This window comes from Morus notabilis, unplaced genomic scaffold (genome assembly GCF_000414095.1).
Source record: "Morus notabilis unplaced genomic scaffold, ASM41409v2 Scaffold4889, whole genome shotgun sequence".
NCBI classification, from domain to species: Eukaryota; Viridiplantae; Streptophyta; class Magnoliopsida; order Rosales; family Moraceae; genus Morus; species Morus notabilis.
Window position 1 is genome coordinate 7,695 of NW_010357787.1, and position 21,367 is coordinate 29,061.

Here is a 21,367-nt window from a genome sequence, read left to right on the forward strand (position 1 = left end):
CAACTTGAGTACTTCAATTTTGTTCAAGTTATGAGGGATTTGAGTTTGTTCGAGTTAAAATTTCAAACATCGCGCTCAGATTAGACGATAGTTTTTTATAAAATTGTTGTTAAATGTTAAAGTTTTGGTGATGGTTTTTTATAAAACTGTTGTTAAATGTTAAAGTTTTGACGACAGTTTTTAAAAAAACCGTTGTTTAAGATTTTGCGCACTTTTGTCACTCATATAGACGACGGTTATTTTATAAATGTTTCTATTAAAAGATGTTAAATGTAATGTTTTTTTTAGTGTATAGACTAAGGTTGCATATCGTACAACGTTGATCCCAAAACATACAAAATTTAATTAAAAATTGTAATCACTACTACAATATGGTAACTAAATAGCATGCGCTTAAAAAGACGGCGCTTGAACAAAACAAACACGCCATCTTTGTTATTTGGAGGAGGCGGGAAATTTTTTTCAATATTTAATGGCGGTTGTACAAATGAATGCAGTGAAAAGTATGATTAACTTTGGTGGTATTACAATAGGGATTAAACGTACACCGCTCTTAAATTGTATACAAGAAGAGCTTTAGCAACTGTTGTCAAACCACTGCCATCTAAATCCACACAATAAAATCCGGATTTCTCAGGAAAACGAATTTAATGGCGCTAGCTAAGTCACCGCCATCTAAACTAAAACAAAAAAAAAAAAAAAAAAAAAAAGGAAAAAAGATTTAATAGAACTTTATGTTGTTATCATCTATATTTTATAAGTTTGAGTTTGATTAGAATCTTATTATTAGTATGAAAATTAATTCTCTTTCTATGGGAATTTTAATGACGGCGAACGAGAATTATTTTATTATAATTCATTCAATCTTTTTATATTTTTTATTCACTTGTTATTTACTCTTTTCTCTTACTTAGAGGATAAGAAAAAAAGAAATTAATTTATATTTTCATTTTTTGTACTCTATGCTCTATATCTTTTATTCTTTTACTTATTTTTTATCCACTCTTTCTTTACGAAAAAACAGTGTAATTTTCATTTATGTTCTTCACCTTTGGACTCGTGATTCTCCTCCTTTGGTCAAGTTCTCATGTCCATGGGCAGCCAAAGCTGAGCTGTCAATTTGTATTGCTGCTTTTGATTCTTCGAGCATGACGCGCTTTCGATATCCTTTCTTCTCACCTCGGCAAATACTTCTTCAATGGACAGTTTCGCCCCAAGAGTGCGTCCATGTACTTTGTCAAGCTCCTTGTGAAGACAGGCAAGAAAATCAAAAGCACGATCTTTATCAACATTTTCCTTCAACTTGACTTTGTCATCCGGGCAGCTCCATGCAATATCATTAAACATATCCGTTTAGTTCGCTATTTGAATTTTTAATTTGAGTTGAAATGTGATTTTATGTGAAAACTTTTTACTATAACAAACAAGTTAAATGTGATTGTTTTTAAGAGTTTTTTACTGTAACAAAACTCGAATTCCTTCCGCAGTTTATTCAGTAAATTGCAATACTGTGTGACTTCATAGTAGCCTTGTTTTAAGTTTCATGCCTTATTTCGTAATTCAAAGACTCGCTGAGATTTTGAGATTGAAATAAGCAAGAGTAACGACATCTCAAAGGTCCTTAGCCGTAAAATAATAGATGTAAGTATCTCCAATGTTGTCCTCCATTGAGTTTACGAGCCACGTGAAATTATGTGCGTCTCAAGTTGGAAACATTTGATCATCCTCAGACTCGTCATTAGGGTTGGCAATATGAATCACGACACGATAACATGATTAAAAAACGACACGAATTTCACGGGTTAGAGTTGAGAAAAAAAGAGGTTCGGGTCAGAATTAGATCGATATGAAATTAACATGAAAAACACACGTCAATTTCGGGTTAGACTTGCCTAACCCGGACACGATACGAAACTCGTAAAAAACTAAAAAATACATATATTTTTCATTACATATTTTTAATTTTAGTATGAACTTGTGATATCATGATAGTTATACTCAAAATTGTATACTATTATTTGCTTAATTTCAATGGATGTTATTGTATTTTAGTGTGTTATGAATTTTAAGTTATTTCTAATATGTAAAAAACTAAATAAGAGTATACAACTTTTGTGTCAATTTCGAGTTCACGAGTCAATTTCGTATCACGGGTCATTTTCGTATCATGTCGTGTCAACCCGTAAAGTGACCGTGTCGTGTTCGTGTTGCGGTTTTTAAAAAATTTTGTATCATGAATTGTGTTCGAATTGACTGAAAATTAAAAAAAAAACGATCAAAACACGACACGAACATGACACAAATTACCACCCATTTTTAAAAAATTTTGTATCATGAATTGTGTTCGAATTGACTGAAAATTAAAAAAAAAAACGATCAAAACACGACACGAACATGACACAAATTACCACCCCTACTCGTCATCATGCCATCAAAATACAGCCCTTCTTTTCTCGTCCGCAAATCAACATCGAAACAAACCCCTACAATTGCAAACAATTCTTGCCATTAAGCTTGTGAGACGTTACTTGTAAAGTGGGATGGTCAAAAAATTGCGATGCGAGCAAATGTAGGTGTCAACTGAGTATTTCAATAAGAAACTTCAAAGCCATCGCCCCCTGCTTGAACTAGGGCGATTTTTACCGTCGTTTTCATCAACCACAAACCCGCTCTGATTCCATGAAATTAGGTATAGGAAGAAAACAGGAGAACACTGCATACTTCATTAATAAACAAAATGTGGAATTACATATATTTAACAGATTCAGATTGTACTCGTCTGAATCTTTATTCAAATTCAAAAGACAAATTACTTCTCAAATCTAGGAGATACTCCGTATGAGATCTCATCTGCCCCTAACTACCAAATAACACAAAATAATTCAAATCTTAAAACCTAATTCGGATACTTACATAAAATAATTAATCCGAGATTTCCTACATGGGTTATACATCGAAACTTCTGCAGCTGCAGCTCGTGTAATCACAACAAATCTCCTTCAGGATAACAAAATTCTGTCTCATGATGAATAGCGAAGGAATAAAATCTTATCCTTTAGCTCAGATAACAGAATTCAAAATAGAATGCAGGATACAGCTACAAAATGTGCATCCCACTCCTGAACCAACACAATCAATACAGCCCCTGGAAGAATATAACAAATACATGAATGGCCACACCAGTACACATTTCAAATAAAAGAACTTGCATGTTATCTTGTATAATATTAATGCTATTCCCCTTTTAGCGGGCGCAAACGCACAAAAATGCAATTCCTAATATTCGCTTAAGCCTCAGCTCTTATTGTTTCCACTGTTGATGAAGATTTGCATCACAAACAAGTTACAAGGGTATTAACTTGAGACAGGAAAACGGTATTCATCGGATTTCGGATTATACCTATAAAAAAGTTTACCCATCAGATGAACGCTGCTTCTTTTGGACCGATGATACAGAAGGAAAATATTGAGGAATAATTGATTGTCCACAACTTTGAACTATCTCCCTTCCATCTTCTGGACATCTTCATAAATAGATTGGAAAAGAACAGTTGAAATATATCTCTCACCGAAGCTTGGAAATATAACCTTTCACATTTAAAAAAAAAATGTCAATTGAAAGAAACAACCATCAGCTAAAGCATAATTTCATACAAATCGCGCACACAAAAAATTGAAATAAGCAATATGATATTCTCCTGTGCGCTAAAGTCGCCATATTTTGCAAAATGCAGGCTCAAATTTTTGTCAAAGTTGTCTCTCGCAAAACTAATTTCCTCGTGCAAATTTTAATGATGCAAATCTCTTCATTCCGACAAAAGTAAATTTCAGGGCACCAAATTTCTTGTCCTATATTGTTCACTTGGTAACTATTTCCTAGTCACACAATTTTAAAATTAGGTTCCACTTTCAACGAAAATGTGACCTAAAAGGGTGCAATATAAGCTAAAGGGAAAATGATTATTGGAAAGATTCCCTTCAGAAACCTTCTTTCCTTGTTTTTAAATTTCTATCCGTAAAGCATTTTCATCCTCTTCCTCTTCAAAATGTTATACACGTTCTCTCTCTCACTTCTTCTGTGCTAAAAAATAATTTTCCTGATTTTTCAAATGAAACAAGAGAAAAAATAGACTAATTATGCAACCTGCTTTATGTATATTGTATTGTAATTGTATCGTACATCTGCAACGCATAAAATTATATTGCGGTATTTTAAGAATTCGAGCCCCACATAAGTGAGTGAGGACCCAGAAAATTATCTTTTTTTATGGTTTGTTTTTTTTTTTTTTCTCCTTTTGACGAGCTTTGATTGGTATGACTACCTAACAGGCCCTCTTCCTTACCTGTAAAGGACAAAGTTCAAAAATAATCTTCAAACATTCAGCATAGTAACGATATGCTCTCCAATTTTGAAATGTATGATCCGATTCCCAGAATTTTTTTTTTAAAGTTTAAAACTGCACTTTTCGTTGTTTTATGGACAGAAAATAGCACGTGTCCATCACTTGATTGCAGTTTTGAGAGATTTTTGTAAATGGATAATTTAGGAATATTCTTTTGTTTTATTCTTGTCTTTGTATGAGTATGATTTTGGGAAAATATGTGCACTATCCTAAAAGAAGATGCAGAGGAAACTCTCTGAATAATCAAGCATAAATGACAATTCAGAGGAGAAAAAGAGAATGGGAGAGAAATACTAGGACAAAAAATTGCGTAAACGTCAATAGGAAAGACTAACAGAAGGGGGAAATCAAGTTGAATGTTCACTTTACTTCTACAACGAAGTACTTATCGTTTACCAAAATTAAAGACAAACAGAGGTAAACAAAAGAGCAAAGGGAAAAAAAAAAAAAAAAAAACACTAGCACAAAAACTAAAAACAATGGTTAAAAGCATGAAATGATCTGGACCACATAGTTTGATCTTCAAATGAAGTAGATCTGGGTTTTGAAGAAGAAATGATTGAACAAAAATGGGGAATACAAGGAAAGAGGCCCAAATATTTAATTTTTAATTCAATTTTTCCTAATAAGATTTATTATTGGGCCAACCAGTCATTAAATATCATTTTACTTTATTGCCACACACAAGGGCATGACACTTTGCTTTTCCCTCCAAAATACTAACAGGGGTGAATCTGTTACAATTTCTACAAGGACTATACAAATGAAATCCAAGGGCACATTGTTATAATGATGCTAGAAGCTTAGGAGAGATTTTTAAAATTTGTTCCATCTATTAAATGCTCTCCAACCCGGTGAAGGTGGTATTAGAACCCAACTAGTTATCTTAAGCAAACAAAAACTTACTGCAATAAGCTTTCCAGAATTCTCAGTCCTTCTTGCTATGTTTAGTGCAGCAGCTGCAGCAGCTCCAGAAGATATACCAACCTATGAACATGTCAGCCACAATTTATTAAAACTAACTTAATGTACAAACATAGGCAGGGGGCAGGTGACCGCTTTCTAAATTTAGGGCCCGTTTGGTTTATAGATTCAAAATCATGATTCATGAGTCTGATTTTTGAAATTTAAATTTTTTGTGAGAGAAAAACACTATAGAAAATCATGAACCATGAGTCAGAACTAGGGACGGATACATGAAACAAACATCCCTTTAAAGAAGTGCAGCGATTACCAGCAAACCTTCCTTCAACGCCAACTTTCTTGCCATTTTGACAGCTTCATCATTGGTGATCTACATTATTCAACCACATTTTATTTAATAGCTCACCTAATGAATTTTGAAACCAACGGCATGCCTTGCTAACAAAACCAGAAAAAGAAGACAGACAAAAGATTTAAACAAGCATCATGTCCATGTCCAAATATTGCATTTGATAGAAGTCGAAACCTGAAGATTGAATCAAATTCCGCCTCTTTAGTGGGCTAGACTAAGGACTGCAGTCATGACAGGTCCCGTCCCATGTTTGGTGTGCCCCTTAGTGGTTGGACAAATTTGTGAAAGGATTATGTAAACCTTGGAGTGGAACTATTTTATCCCATTGTAGGATGAACTAAAATAGTCCCCCCTTCTCCACTCCAAAAAATAAAAAATAAAAAAATAAAAAAAAAGCAAAAACAAAAAACAGAGAGAGAGACTCCAAATATTTTCTATCTATTGTTTTTGGTCCCAATCTCCAATAAATGCGTGTCCTATAATTGTTTTTTCTTTTCATTCTCCCATTATTTTAAGCCTAATATTAAGGAAACATTTTAGCACTAAGACCATCTCCAAAGAAAATGCTAATGCCAATGCTATATTTGACACTAGAAAATATGAAAATGACATATTTGATATACTATTTCATCTTGTGCTCCAATGCATACTTCAAATGCTATATCTATTTTTTGTCATAATTACTAAGCTTTAGAACCTGTAGAAGTAAACCATTAATTTTAAAAAATTTAGAAATGACTATTGTAATGATTAAACAAAATTACAGAAGAATGAATAAATCAACCAATAATAATCAAATGTCACATTTTGGCACATGTTATATTTGGTGCCAAATTATGCTATACTTGGTGCGCCACTTTGGCGCCAAGTATAGCATAAGCCAAAATTAGCATCAACAACAACATTGCATTGAGTGTGGTTTTCGTACTCGTGCTAAAATTTGGTCCAATCCATCTACATACCAAAAGAGGCCAAAATGATAACAACACCTAAATAACCACAATAACTCCATCAGATGTTCCAAATTATGGCATTGTAGGCAAGGTCTTTCAGGTTCTTTCATGTCCTTTCTTATACCGGTTTTCTGTCAAATACGAGATCCTCTAAAGTCTAATGTAAACCTTAAAGAGCCAAATCTGAACCGTACAGAATCAGTTTCTCGTTTAAAAGACATTATGGGTCAACGGGAGATTGAGAGAACTTCAGTGCATCAGGCAAGTAATGTGCTTGAGCACTTATTACCTACGACAGTGAAATGGCTATCCTTCTATCCACACACTTGCAAAAGCCTAGCTAGTTTTGATCTGGTAATTATAAGTTTGAGAAGTGCAGATACACAAGAACGATTGAAATCACCCTAAGAAAGTTTCGACTGTGGATTTCTACTATTAAAGTAAGTCCCTCTTATGATTCAGATATACTCGTAAGAAGAATTTAATTTACTTCACCCATGATTCAGATTACTTTCCGAATTGATAAATGTTTCAAGCGTAAAAATTGATAACACTATAAAACGCTGCATATGAACCTTTTAATAACTTTAAAAGAGAGAAAAAAAAAATGCTAACAATCAAGTCACAGCCACTTATAGTTACGGTAAAAGACATTTCCGAAATTAAACAAAAATACATCTTCAATGCATCTAACTCAGATCGGACAAGGAAATTAATAACAAAAGAAATAAAAGAAAATTTATCACAAAACAAATAAAAGCACCTTGTGAATGATTCGATTGCAAGTGTCAACTAAACGGTAGGGATAGTCGGAGAATTTTCAAGAAGAAAATGGGTTATGGAAATATCTTATAACTGAAAACTAACAAACATGAGTGACTTCAGACCATCTCGAATGCAAAAGCCAATGCCAGTATTATACTGGGCAAGCGTATATTTGATATGTTGTTTTATTTTGGGTTTCAATGCAAAATGTTATACCTACTTTTTTCTAAGAAATTTTAAGCTTTGGAACTTGTAAAAGCAAAGTTCTAATTTTTGAATAATTTGAAAATGGCAATGTTGTAATTATTAGATGAAAAATTCACACATCAACAAGTAACAACCAAATGCCACCATTCGGCATATGCTATACTTGGTAAATTTGACACCAAATATAGCATTTGCCAAATTTAAAACTAAAAATAGCATTGCAGCAGAGACTAGGTTTCCTATCGAAATACCAAAATTTAGCATTGGCGCATTAATTTGCCATCGCACTAGAAAGGCTCTGTTAAGGATACATTTTACAACCCCTGAAATTGAGGGAGAAAAGATGATATTCCAACAAGTAAAAATAACAAAAGCAAAAGTATTCAGCTATGAGGATTTTAGGGCCCGTTTGGAGTGTATACTCAAACTATAATTCTTGATTCTGACGTTTGAAATTTAAATTTTTTGTGAGAGGAAAACACTGTAGCAGAATCAATGATTTGAGTTTGAGTATATGAAACAAACGGGCCCTTATTTATTCTATTTTCCAAAAATAAAATTCGGTACCTTGATAACCTCGTCAAGCAAACTGATATCCAAAATGCTTGGCACATAACCTGCAGGAAACTTTTGCATGTGATTAGTGCAAAAGGGCACAATGTTTTCTGGAAGCAAAAACTGTAGAAGAAACCTGATAAAAACCAGAAAAAAAAAAAAAAAAGGATTCCAGTAGAGTGCTTGTAACCTTGATTTTCCCCTGAGATGATACTTCTTTCTGCTGGTTCCACTCCTACTACCTAAAATCAAGGGAAAGAAGAAAAGAAAAAAGAAAGAAAGAATTATGGAACCGTAAGAAAATATATCAAATTAATTCTAACTGCCGAGCGTCAAAGAGACAAGTGGCAACCAGACATTTGATTTCACTTGACAAGAGAATAAAAGTAATTGACTGCATCACCATAAGTGCATTGTTACGGTCACTGAAAGAGGGCACTATGTTTGGAACATAATTGTTGCGCAACACTTCAAATTATAGTTGTAAACTACCACCTCTGCATAATTAGAACTTTTTTTATATATAGAAAGTATTATTAGGACATTTTAATCCTCAAAATGGTATTTTTAATTAAAAAAAATAAAAATAAACATGCAATGAATTGAAAATGTGTTTCCACTTTCCATGATAGTTTTAATTTTCAACAGGATACTTGTTGAAGATGGATCCCTCATCCATCTTGATAAATTGTAACCTTTTTCTTCTGATCACGTCATAAATTGTTATGCATGTTTGATTTGTGCAATATAAACTACTACAGTATTCACGAAAGTTTCACTCAAAATTCATCTGTTGAAGCAAATATGTGAATTCTGATTTTCCAATTGGTTTAACCAGTATCAATATAGATACCACTATAAATTTGTCAATATTTCTACAAATCCAAAGCAATCTTTTGATTTTCAACACAGCACTTGTCCTAAGAGCGCCTTACTGATCATGTCATAAATAGTTAACCATATTTGATTTTGTGCATCATAAATAACATCAGCATTCACTGAAGTTTCATTCAAAATCCATCCATTTAGGCAAATATGTGTTGTTCCAATTGATTTTCTATCTATATCAATATGATACGACTATAAATTTGTCAATATTTATGCGAATAAAAAACGATGCTTGAATTGCAACTACGACATTTTTTACTTCTAGCTCACAATCCGTTTATATCTCAAATCCTTTTGTAATAGTTGTAACATGCCACACTTTATTACTATTAGCACCCCTTATGCTAGATACATCATACATCTTTGTTTCAAACTGATAGCTTGATTTATTTACATTTCCATACTTAACTATTTTGTTGGTTCTTGGTTTTTTATCGCGTTTTTCTTATGTTTTATTCTGTTTTGTAGGTTAATTGTTTCAAGGAGTAAAAGGTCTCAAAAAGAGAAAAATTGGAGTTAAAAGTGCGCATTCAAGGGGCTGCAGCAGATGCATTTCCCGCTGCAGCTGAAATCTAGCACAAGAGCACTGGAAATTAGCTCCCGCAGAAGCGGATGTGGAATCTGCTGCAGCAGAAATCTTGGCCGAGAGGAGCAGTTTTTGTGATCCTCTGCAGCGGATTCTTTTCCTGCTGCAGCGGTCAAGGGGAATTGTGCAATCCGCTGCAATGAATTTCTAGCCCGCTGCAGCAGTTTTCTAGGGTTTTGCTGATTTCCTTGCGGCACTGCAGCGGATTCTTTTCCCGCTGCAGCGAATTTGCACGTGGTGAGACTAAAATGAGGCCAAAATGGCACACATTTCAAGGAGGTATAAAAGGCCATTTATGACTCATTCATGAGAGGACTCTTGAAGAGGAAAGACAGACCTAGGGATTCACAAAATCAGCCACCGAAAGGAAAAATTACCAAGTTTGGAAGCTTTGAGAAAGATCGAAGAAGGAATTGAAGATTTGGAGCTTGCATCATCATCTAGTTTCATTCCTTCTCTCTTTCTCTCATTTTTACTTTGAACTTGTGTATTTTTCTTGAGTTGTGTTGAGCTACGGATTTGATGTTTGGATTTCTATGGTTTGTTCTTATTATTGAAACAATTATGTGTTGCTAAACTCTTAATCTAGGGGCTTGATGAAGCTCACTTGGACCATGTTTTGAATATTTGGTTAAATGCTAGTTTGATTCAATTTTCAATTCTTGTGTGTTTTTCCATGCTTAATGCCTCTATTCTTCTTAAGAAACGAGTTAGATGATCTTAGATTGTGGATTTGATATTCGAGAGAGATTGAGTTCATAGTTGGTAATTGGGACAACACGGTCTAAAGTGTTCTGAGTCCGAGAGGAGATCAATACTTGGATGGTCTTTGTGTGAGTCTTGATTATTGCGAGGTTGAAAGACAATCAATATCTTGACAATCAACTTTAGGGCCAAGCTTAATGATTGTGTAGGTAGACAGGTTAGATAGAGATATTGATTAGAATATTTATGCATATTATCTCATTTGATGCTTGAGAAAGGTAATGAGGTTAAACTAGGTACCTAGATCCTTGAATTGTTGGAATTAGCTAGTATTACCAAATAGGAGAAACCTGGGAAGAGTGAGTGTAATCAAGATCCTAGATACCCTTTCTTATTGTTCTTCTCATCTGTGAAATATGCTTTTCCGTATTTCATTTTATTCATTCTTGTTTCTTTTTTTTTTATTAGATTGTTTAATTGCTTCAATTTCTTACAATTAATATAAATTTCAGTTGCCTAGATAAAATTAAGGCATGAAAACTCGCGGTACTTAGTTTAGTTCTCAAAAATTCAATCTCCGTGGGACGATATGCATTTAGATACACTTTATTACTTTTGCGACCCGCTCAATTGCGGAAAACACGCAACACGAACCACCCTCACCATATCTACATTTATTCCTTACCACCTACCAGCATAAAACTCTCTCGGAGCTTGTTTGTTAGGAAGGAAGAGTGGAAGGAGGGAAAGGGGTGAGGGATTAGTGGAAGGATTTTGGAATCTATGGTTGTTTGTTAGGAGAGGAAAACGGAGGGAATGGATTGGATGAGGGATTTGAAATCATTCAAAGAGCCCAATTTTAATCTCTCCTCATATGGAAAGAGATTAGGGAGGGAATTCATACCAAACACAAGAGAGAAAAGTCCTCTGTTTCCTCTCCAATTCTCCTCAACTAGGTTGTCTACCTTTCTTTCCTTTCTATTTCCTTTCTCTCTTACCAAACAAAGCCCAAGTGTTGTAACTCCAATCCACTATGGTAAAGTGAAAAAAAACCCCTTAAACCAACTACTTCTCAAAGAATTTTTCAAACCTTTATTTCATTGTTCATCATTTTCAGGTAACGCCCTGTTCCTGTGACAGTACCGCCAGTTCCAACAGCAGCAACTAATATGTCAACATTGCCCATTGTGTCCTCCCAAATTTCTGGCCCTGTGGTCTCAAAGTGGATCTGCATTCATGAGGCTTATCCTAAATTAGGTACTTATAGTCTCCTAGTTTGGGTATATAGTTAGGTACAGCAACATCACAACGATTATCGATGCCAGGTTCGAGATTAAAAATAAAAGTACCTGTGTATTAGCAATATTATCAAACTGTTGAAGCATATATGAATTTGGCGTGCTGAGGATGATTTCTTTAGCTTTATCAACAGCACCTTTCAAGCCTTTATCTGGATCTGTCAAAACAATGTCTGCTCCAAATGCTCGTAAAAGGACCCTCCTTTCAAGACTTATGGATGCGGGCATGGTGACTATAAGTTTGTACCCTTTAGTTGCTGCAATAAAGGCAATACCAAGTCCTGTATTTCCACTAGTTGGTTCAACTAATATAGTCTGCGATTAACATACAAAATAGTGTGATTCTTATCTAACCAAAACAATGCAGTTACTAAGATAATCACACAATTTACAGACAGTTTTAACACAAAAGATTTCGATTGACAAAGCAACTCTATTTATATTGCAACAACAACACTAGCACACCTTTCCAGGAGATATTGCTCCACTGTCCTCAGCACTAGTTATCATGCTATAACCTATTCTGAAAGGTCATGGTTAAAACTACATCAGTTCAAGGTGCAATCAATCTCCTTCAAGACCAAAACATATAAACATGTGCAAAATCTACGATTGTAGGTCATTCATTACTTTCATACAGATCCTTAGCAAAGGTTTGTCCATGTCCTAAAGTGGCATCATTAAGACGATCCAAATCAGATGGATAAATCTAAAATCTACTATCAGAGAAGTCAGCAAACAAAAATGTAGTAGTCGCATAAACGAGGAATGATGAAAGGCTCCGATGAGTGTCTAACAAGGTGGTACTTCTGTTCAAGTTTTATTTAAGTCAAGAGGTTACCTATCTTTTACACTTCGACAAGGTTCCATAGATTCAAGTTTTGCAGCAACGTTTGCCACGCACCCTTCTGTAACATTGTTCAGGTATATCATAGGTGTTCTCCCAATCAACTACATCAATTTCAGTATATCACAAAGACTAGCCACAGCAAGGTTACCCCGTAGCGGAAAAAGGGGAAAAGAAAAGGTGCAACATCTAAAAAAAGTAATAATAAAATAATAATAAAAAAACCATCAAATGACCATCTATATCCACTGCAAAAACTATGGCTTATTCAATTCTCCGATTCGAATTTTCAATTTCCTATAGTAAAAAGTTCTTATAAAAAGTCGTCATCTCAACTCGAATTAAAAACTCAAATAAGAAAACTGAATGAAGCGTATGGGTCCGTTTAGTTCGTTGATTCGAGTTTTTAATTTGAATTGAGATGTGATTTTATGTAAGAGTTTTTTACTATAACAAAAAGTTAGATGTAACTGTTTCTGATAGTTTTTTACTATAATAAAATTTAAATTCTAAACTTTGAAAAAAAAAAAGGCAAAAAAAACCATAGAAATATAAACACCCAGCAAAAGAATGTTCACATTTTCTCTCCTTAAGATATCGTACTGGTGTCTCAGAAACAAATGTCACAATGAAATTATTTCAGTACACATAAGGGATGGATTAACCCTTATTAAAGTGGTTTTATCTTCGCTACCGGTTTATTATATGTCTACTTTCAATGGAAAGTTCAGTAAATAGCTCGAATTAGAGGTGGAAATTTTCCGAAAAAATTAGGTATCGAAACAAACCTGGGTTACGTCTTCCGCGATGTTGACAGCATCGAAGTCGAGGTCTTCTCTGGTGGCGAAGACTGGGCTCCGCCGTACTCGGAGGTTTCTCCGCGAAAATCCGCCATTGGAGAACAAAACGCTAATTTGAGGTCTCAGTATAGCGAAATGGCGCCGTCTTGGAGGAAGGGAGAAGAGAGGGGAAAGAGGAAGGAACAGAGAAGCTGATAATAGCGCCATTGGCTTTGGTAAGGTTTCTGAGAGGTTTTAGATTTATCTGATTCAAGGGAAAGGCTCCGAAATGAAATTAGCGCTATGGTCCTCTCGTTTTTTTCTTTTTTGTGTCCACGTCTTTTTTTTTTTTAACTTTTTATATTCTTTTTGTTTTTGGTTTCTTAACGCTTCGTCTTTTTTTTTATTATAAATTTCATAAATTCTCTTCAAGTATATACTATGTTTTAAAATGTTGGGATTTTTTAAAACAGTTTAAATATCTCTTAATTTATAGAAAATGAATCAATTTATCCCTTCCATCCACTTTCATTTATAATGCCATGATTCGCTTATGTAGCATACTATTAGAGTTTAATTACAAATATTAAATTTTAAGAAAAAATTTTCGGTACGTCAATATACCGGTAGGTCAGATTTTTTAACCGTTAAATCTGTATAAAATCACGTAAAAATTTAAAAATACACAGATTCAACAGTTAAAAAAATATGACCTATCAATACAACGGCGTATCAGAAAATCTTCTAAATTCTAAATATATATAAACAAAAGATTAACTATTAAAAATAATAAAAAATGAATAAAAAACCTTAACATTAAAAAGATAAAAAAAACAAAAAAATAAAAACAAAAACAAAAAGAGAAATCCCTAATCATCTTCGAAAAATAATAGAAAATAGACCAATATAAAAAGCTTAAGAAAGTATATAGGCTAACTTTTAGTTATAGAAATTAATAGGCCATAACTTGTCAAGTTATGGTTCATAACCAGATAAGTTATTGACAAACTTGTCAAGTTATAGTTCATAGCCAGACAAGTTATAGACAAAAATCGTGAATAACTTGTCAAGTTATGGCTCATAACCAGACAAGTTATGAACGAAAACAGTAATTTGACCTATTTATTAACTTATGTAAACTATTAACCTATTAATTTTAATTCATCTCAAATCTTGACCTATTTTCCTTTTTCTCCCATCATCTTCTTCGATCTCTAGCCCATTATTAATTTGAAATTTACACTTCATTAATTTTATCAATTTAAATTTTTAATTTTTAATTTTATAATTAAAAATATTTAAAAAATATCACATTTAATTTTTTTATTATTATTAAAAATTTTAAAAAATTACACATCTCATTTTAAATTAAAAACTCTTTCCTTACAGCAAAAAAAACCTCTTAACTATGGAAAGCATACCCCTAAAAAACAATGATCCAAAAACAAAACTCTTTCACATGTTTAAAAAAACCATAAGAGAATCAGTACAAACACCTCTTATTTACTGGAATCCATGACCCAAAACCTTAACATTCACAATTCTACATTTAAATTTTCAAATTTATCAGTAGCAAAGTCCAAATTCAATAATGGGACTAAGAAAGAGGGCTCGTCGCGAATCAGTCGCCGGCCCATGGTGAAGTCCATCACTAGCCTCATGCCGGTGAGGAGTGGGGAGGTTAAGGGGGGGGCTTCGGCGATCCAAGCTTCAGATGAGTGGCTGCGCGAGACTGCTCTAGAGCGGCGAGAGGGGAAGCGCTTGAGGTTTGGCCGGACTGCGAGGCCGTGGTGGAGGTAGGCTTGACGGCAAGGTGAGAAGGAAATGGAAAGGCTTTACTGAAAGAAAAACATGGATTGTGTGATTAGATTCTTGGTGAAAATAGAATACAAAAATTTAAGAACTGTGCTTGGTTCGGTGATGAGAGTAGCTAAAAAGTATTTGCTTTTCTTTTTGTTTTTGGAAAATGTTAAGGTTTTTTTTTTTTGTTTTTTTTAATTGTGTTTCTTTTAGCTAAAAATATAGATATTTACTTTTGCGTTTCTTTTTCTCTTATAAATCCATTTACACTCAATAGATTTAATTTACAAGTTTTCAAACTTGATTAGAATTTATAAATTCTCTCTCAACTTTCACGGCTGCAGTTCAGAGTTTTGCATCAACATCCTCCATGTCATTTTTATAAGTATAAGAATCCTTGTTGTGTTCTAAAAATTCTATCAAAAAAGTTTCTCTATTAATTATGAATCTCTCAAGTTCACGTCTAATCCTCCCACTACGCTGAAGCTCTTTAGGTTGTTATTGGGTTTTCTTTTTTACTTTGTTTGGTTGAGTTTTCAAAGGAACTGTCAGTATGATGAGGTTCGCTTGACATCTCCTAGAGCACAACTCTATTATGAGGCTTAAAATCGTTAATGTAACTTTTCTTAAAGAATGTTGCATTTATTGAAACCATGACTTTATTTAGAAGTGTAACGCATATCCCTAGAAAAATATAGACAATGTCGAATAACTAATCATGGACTGTACCATATCTAACAAACTCCTATTTCCTCATTGGATTTGATACGTAGAATGCTCAAGAAATTATCTGTTAAGCAAAGAAGGACTAATCTAAGATTTATTTCATTGGGACTTAATTGTTAAATCTATAAGTTGGCAATAGATTAATCTCAAGTTGTCACTTCAAATTGGGAATTAATTGGTAATTGGAGGACTTCTAAGTTGAATAGTGGTGGATTCTAAAACCTTGGTAATTTTTCATCTCGTGCGTTCAGTTTCATTTGTCTGCGTTACTTTATTTTCTTTCGTTAATTTTAGTTTTCTTTTTCAAACAATTTGCATTATCTCAACTAGGCTAGAATAACAATTCTCTTAGGCTAGATTAATTTTTCATATTTTAGCAGTACTTGTGTTTTCGACCTCGTTGCTCATTAATCTATAGTTCAATTGATTTGTACGCTTGCGAGTAAAATTAAATTTGCACAACACATAGCTCGATGGAGCGAAACCAATGCCTCTAGCCGCATTATTATCGTCAGAGGTCCCTTCAATCATTTTCTCCAAATTGCTCACTTAATTGCTTGCTAGTTTACTTTTCCTGTTTTAATTAGTTTGTTCTCTAAAATTTAATTGCCCAGACAAAATTTAAGTTATTGTAGTTGTACTACTTACTTTATTTTCGAAACTCAATCTCTAAGGATGACACTTGATTCACATTACTTTATTACTTATTCGACTCGTGCACTTGCAGAAATTACGCAACACTAAACTTGATGGTTGAATCTCGAGTATTTTATTCTTTTAGGTGATTAGGTGGGAAGTTATGATTATACACAAATTTGCAGTTTGAATGCACAAGCCTCGCATCTTCAAAGCCAATATTAACAGATTGTGATGAAGATGGAAGAATATGAAAGCCGGCCTCTAGGCCTCTCAATCATGAAGCGCAATTTGTTGATTCATTTGGAGATTCACTTGTGCTTTTAGGAAGGATCATGACTGACTGCTCAACCATGTATATTCCAGATATCTTGCAAACTCTTTCTTTCTACCAAGGATTACAGTGCTGTGATTGGCATCTCTAATAATGTCAACTTCTGCATGTGGAGCCATAGCCTTGATGGTGTTGCAGCACTCCATGGGGACAACTTGGTCCTTATCACCGTGGACAACAGAAATTTTCACCCGGGCCTCGGTCAAAACTTTCAAGTAGCCTCCCATTAACTTTGCTCCTCCACATATCACATTGTGCATTGTATGCCAACCTGAATGATGTGTGTGTCTAGGTAAATCTATAGTCATGTAATGTAGATCCCTGGAAAGGAAACGGAAGGCAATCAAAACCAGTTCTTTGTAAGGGACATAATTCATAAATTCATGTTGGTTATTTGGATGATATTTTTGACATTTTGTGACGAAGTCATTTTATACCTTCTCCTTGTAAGTAGTTTCACTATCCTTTCCCACGTCCTATGGTTCCGGCATACAAGAAAGCAAACAGATCGGCCTACATGCTCATACCACGACATTACTGCGGAACCGAACTTTAACGGTGGCCACAACCGCTTTTCAACAAGTTTTTCGAGGACTCCTACATCTCCTCTGTCTTTCAAAGGGAAGAAAGGCTGAAAATAAAATCATAAAAAGACTACATGTGATCTACAATACGAAAGATTACAGTAATTATAATCTACAAGGCTTCATAAGGTAAACAAATCACTCATTTGCAGGTACGTAATATATAAGCTTTTGAACTTACAGGTGCTACAAGGGTGATTGATTTTACAGATTTTGAATACTTTGCAGCTAAGGCGATTGCGATGATGCAGCCCATGGAGTGTGCAACCAAGTGGAAAGAATTCAATTGAAATGGACAGATCACAGATTTCTCTATCATTTCTAGGTGATCCTTTATAGTGTAGAAACAGTTCCTTGGCTTTGGGCTTCTTCCAAATCCCAATAGGTCCACAGCAAAAAGCCTATGGTTTTGCTTTACAGGTTCTGACAGATTTGGAAAAACTGCTTCCCTCCAAAATGAGGATGAGCAAAGGAATCCGTGCAAGAATATCACATTCTCAGCCGGTTTTCCACTACTATCCTTATCGGTGTCTGTAAAATCTGAAATTGAAAAAAAAAAAAAAAAAAAAAAAAAAAAAAAAAAAAAAAAAAAAAAAAAAAAAAAAAAAAAAAAAAAAAAAAAAAATTAACTTGTCTCTTGTTTTGAATTTGGTACAATCAACCATAGTTCTTGTCACACCTTATCAATCATTTTCTCACATGGAAATGCCAGCATTCATTCCAAACAAAATCGAGCCCCAATCTCCAAAATTCCATTTCCCTTACTTCATAAGTTTCTATCTAAAATGTACAAATCAGTGGACATATTCTGAAGTTAACCAGAATATTAAGGGCCATGATCTACTAAAAATGTGTTCTCAGTTTCTTGATATTTTGCTTGGTTTGCAGTTTATTAGATGCCAACGAGGTTTTCTAATAGGGTATGCAACAAAGTAAAGAAAGGAATCAAGGACTTACAGCAGAAACCACCTCCTAACTGCGCATTATTCATTATGTACATGGTTGAAATCTAAAGTAATTCACTCGCAAATACTGGTCTTAATCTTCTAATACATGACCAAAACCACTTCTTGAATCACAATAACTATTGTAGTACCAGAGTAAGAGGTTATGACTCTTGCATTTGCACTCGAACTTTTGGGATAATTTGTAAACTAACAATAGTATATGTTAAATCTTCCATTAACTTTCGAAAATTTTACCCAGCATTATTGTGTATAGGCTACTCTAATGGTATTTATTTACCAGCATATATATCTAATCTAGTCGGTAGTATAGGTAACAAAAATAACCCCAAACTGTTTAGAATTTTCTGAACTTATTCTCTTTTTTCGCATTAAACATAAAGTGAAAATTTCATTAATCCTATTTCCTGTTAGAACAAAGTGGAATAGCATACTAAAAATGAAAGAAGAGTACCACGTGTAGGTTCCGAAATACAAACATGAAGCTTATCTTCACCATTACTCATCCATGAAAGACAAGATTGGCAACCACAGTCAGACCACCTGGCACCAATTTTTCCAGCCTCTATTTTCCTGGAATTCTCCCATTTTCCCGAGAATCCAAGAAAACCCATTTCCCTAAACACGTTTTCCCTCCGATACAGAGTCTCAGAGAGCTCACCTTCCTCATTCTCACCAACACTAATCCTCTGCTCTCCATTCTTCTCACAGTAACACGGCGAAGCTTGCCCTTCCCAGAACCCATCCATGAATCTGTAGAATATACAGAGAATAAAGTCCAACAAATCCAGGATGAGGAAAACTATGAAACTCAAGGCGGAGATGAGAATTCTTCCTGGGTTTAGAGCCCATTTTCCCGAGAAAATTGCAAGCAACATGGAAAGTAGAAGACGAGAGAGAGGATGTGGTAGAAAGGAATTTTGTGGACGAGAAAGATATAAATGAATGGCCTGCATTGTTGAGCGACGTCGTCGAAGATTCTCGACGGAAAGAATAGTTACCTTTCTCTGCCATATCGACAACAAGGAACCTTTCAACGTGGCTAATTTCCAACGAAAGACGAATTCCTAAGGAGCTATTTTGTCTCGTTAGGGGGGTTTGTTTTCTGCTTTTATCTGTTTGTGAACTTCCGTCATTTTAATGTATAGTTAGAATCGAAGTATATAATAACACTATACACGGCTTATCTAATGTAAAATGAAGGATATAGTACAAGTTGTCAAGGCCATACATATTTTATATATAACTAGTTTTGATCACGCGCACTAACGTGTGATTTATTTAAAATAACAATTTTATTAATTATTTAAGAAAAAAAGAAAAAAAATTAAAATTTTAACTTATTTTGTTATCTTTTAAATTAGTTCTTTTTTCTTTTTGAGAATCAGAAACCGTTATCATTAATATCATTAAGTACAATAACAATTTCTATAGGTGGAGTAAATTACTTCAATCAAATGAGATCATTCTTTATAATAAGAGCCAAAGAAGCTAAACCTGCGTTTGGAAGGAAGATTCGTATCATGATTCGAATCATGGTTCGTGATTCGCTACAGTATTTTCTCTCATAAAAAATACACGTAAATTGAAAATAATTCTAAATCATGATTCTGAATTTATGAACTAAACGTCTACTAAATAAATAAATGGGTCATACTATTTGCCTCCTAAAAATATGGCTTTATCTTCGCTCCCGAAAAAGATAATAAACTAGATACATCTGATAGTAAAACACAAACTCATTACAACCAAAAGTATTAGTATTCATTAAATTATTTTGATTCTGTTTAACATAGTCAAATCGATCTTCTTCAACAGTAGCATAGACATATGTAATATATTGTTGGAAGAGTCTTCTACTTTTAAACAATGTATTTCTTTCATGTAAACGTTATTGCAATTGAAAAGCATAAAACGATCTCATTGAAATTCATTTTTTTTATGATTTTGTTTCTGTAAAATATGGATTCCATCTTATACCAATTCTATATCCATTTTCACCATAAAGAAATAATAACGAATATTGTAATGCCATATAAGATGGATGAAGTTTATTAATTCTTTGTAATTCTCCGGTTTGACTATATATAATAACCTCTTCTTTTTTCATATTCACCAACATCTCTAACAATTAAAGCTTTTATATCTGTTGAAGTTGGAAGATCATATTGTATACCATCTCTTTCCCCTCTACCTATTAATCTTAATTTCATCAATTGCGTTTTATCATCGTTAAAAAAAATTTTAACAGTTCTAAATAATTTAACTAATATATTTATTTCATCTATCATCATTATTAATTTTGCAGTAACAAATCATGTAAATTGTTGTTTGACGTAAAAACTGACAATCTATTCTGAATTTCCTTTTTTGTATCATAAATATACAGTTATGTAAGGATTCATTTGGTATGATGATTCAAACCAGGGTAATTCTAGTTTTGATTTTGAAACCAGAACCATGATTCATGATTTTAGATCCAAATCATGGTTATGACACTATAACCAGAATCAAGGATTTGAACCACCTAAAACTAAGAAAGGGGTGGTTTTAGAATATGAGTGGTTCCTGATTTAAAACATCACATCAGGATTCAAACCTTAAATCAGAACTATTTTAACCAAACACTGATGGTGAATCAAATCAACGCAATTTTTTACTTTTTATAAACAAACACTAGTTTGAACCAGAATCATGGTTCCGAGTTCATAACCTTTATAGCAAACGTGCTCTAAATTTTAGAGGATTATGATCAACTGGAAGTAAAGATCCTATTAAGTGATATATTTGACCACTAATCTTAAATATATGAGGTCCCATTGTTTTCATTAATATTTGATTCAATATTTCCTCCAAATAACATAAAAGAAAACATATAATTATGCATTCTATTATTTTTTCTAAAATGTGTGCTTAAAGTTCCACCGTAATAATTTAGGAGACATTTGGTTCATAGATTAGAACCTTTGGTTCATAGATTAGAACCATGTGATTAGAACTATTTTCTATTTACGTGTATTTTTTGTGAGAGAAAATACTGTAACGAACCACGAACCATGA

The 21,367-nt window shown here is 33.7% G+C and overlaps 2 protein-coding genes across 2 annotated transcripts; both read right to left on the bottom strand.

The window, feature by feature from the left end:
* Window positions 1-2,711: 2,711 nt before the first annotated feature.
* Window positions 2,712-13,562, bottom strand: LOC21386527 (probable S-sulfocysteine synthase, chloroplastic). The gene is made up of 11 exons (XM_010090885.2): window positions 13,272-13,562; window positions 12,478-12,587; window positions 12,102-12,159; window positions 11,688-11,951; window positions 11,429-11,566; window positions 8,350-8,401; window positions 8,172-8,221; window positions 5,638-5,697; window positions 5,310-5,390; window positions 3,401-3,588; window positions 2,712-3,145 (listed from the first exon to the last, which is right to left on the bottom strand). Exons 1-10 carry the CDS (start codon window positions 13,488-13,490, stop codon window positions 3,499-3,501), a joined length of 1,122 nt encoding a protein of 373 aa, XP_010089187.1. The 5' UTR covers window positions 13,491-13,562; the 3' UTR covers window positions 2,712-3,145; window positions 3,401-3,498.
* A 2,979-nt stretch (window positions 13,563-16,541) lies between these two features.
* On the bottom strand, window positions 16,542-19,405 carry LOC21386528 (probable lysophospholipase BODYGUARD 4). Its single transcript, XM_010090886.2, has 4 exons — window positions 18,762-19,405; window positions 17,524-17,882; window positions 17,196-17,389; window positions 16,542-17,079 (listed from the first exon to the last, which is right to left on the bottom strand). Exons 1-4 carry the CDS (start codon window positions 19,261-19,263, stop codon window positions 16,758-16,760), a joined length of 1,377 nt encoding a protein of 458 aa, XP_010089188.2. The 5' UTR covers window positions 19,264-19,405; the 3' UTR covers window positions 16,542-16,757.
* Between the last annotated feature and the right edge of the window lie 1,962 nt (window positions 19,406-21,367).

Coding starts and splice junctions, on each gene's coding strand:
- LOC21386527 (XM_010090885.2), bottom strand. CDS start 13,490: ATGGCGCTATTATCAGCTTCTCTGTTCCTTCCTCTTTCCCCTCTCTTC. Junction 11,952..12,101: donor GAGCAATATCTCCTGGAAAG/GTGTGCTAGTGT, acceptor TGTTAATCGCAG/ACTATATTAGTTGAACCAAC. Junction 8,402..11,428: donor TGATGAACAATGAAATAAAG/GTTTGAAAAATT, acceptor CCTTGATTTTAG/GTAGTAGGAGTGGAACCAGC.
- LOC21386528 (XM_010090886.2), bottom strand. CDS start 19,263: ATGCAGGCCATTCATTTATATCTTTCTCGTCCACAAAATTCCTTTCTA. Junction 17,883..18,761: donor TATTTCGGAACCTACACGTG/GTACTCTTCTTT, acceptor TTTCAATTTCAG/ATTTTACAGACACCGATAAG. Junction 17,390..17,523: donor CAATCACCCTTGTAGCACCT/GTAAGTTCAAAA, acceptor TTTTATTTTCAG/CCTTTCTTCCCTTTGAAAGA.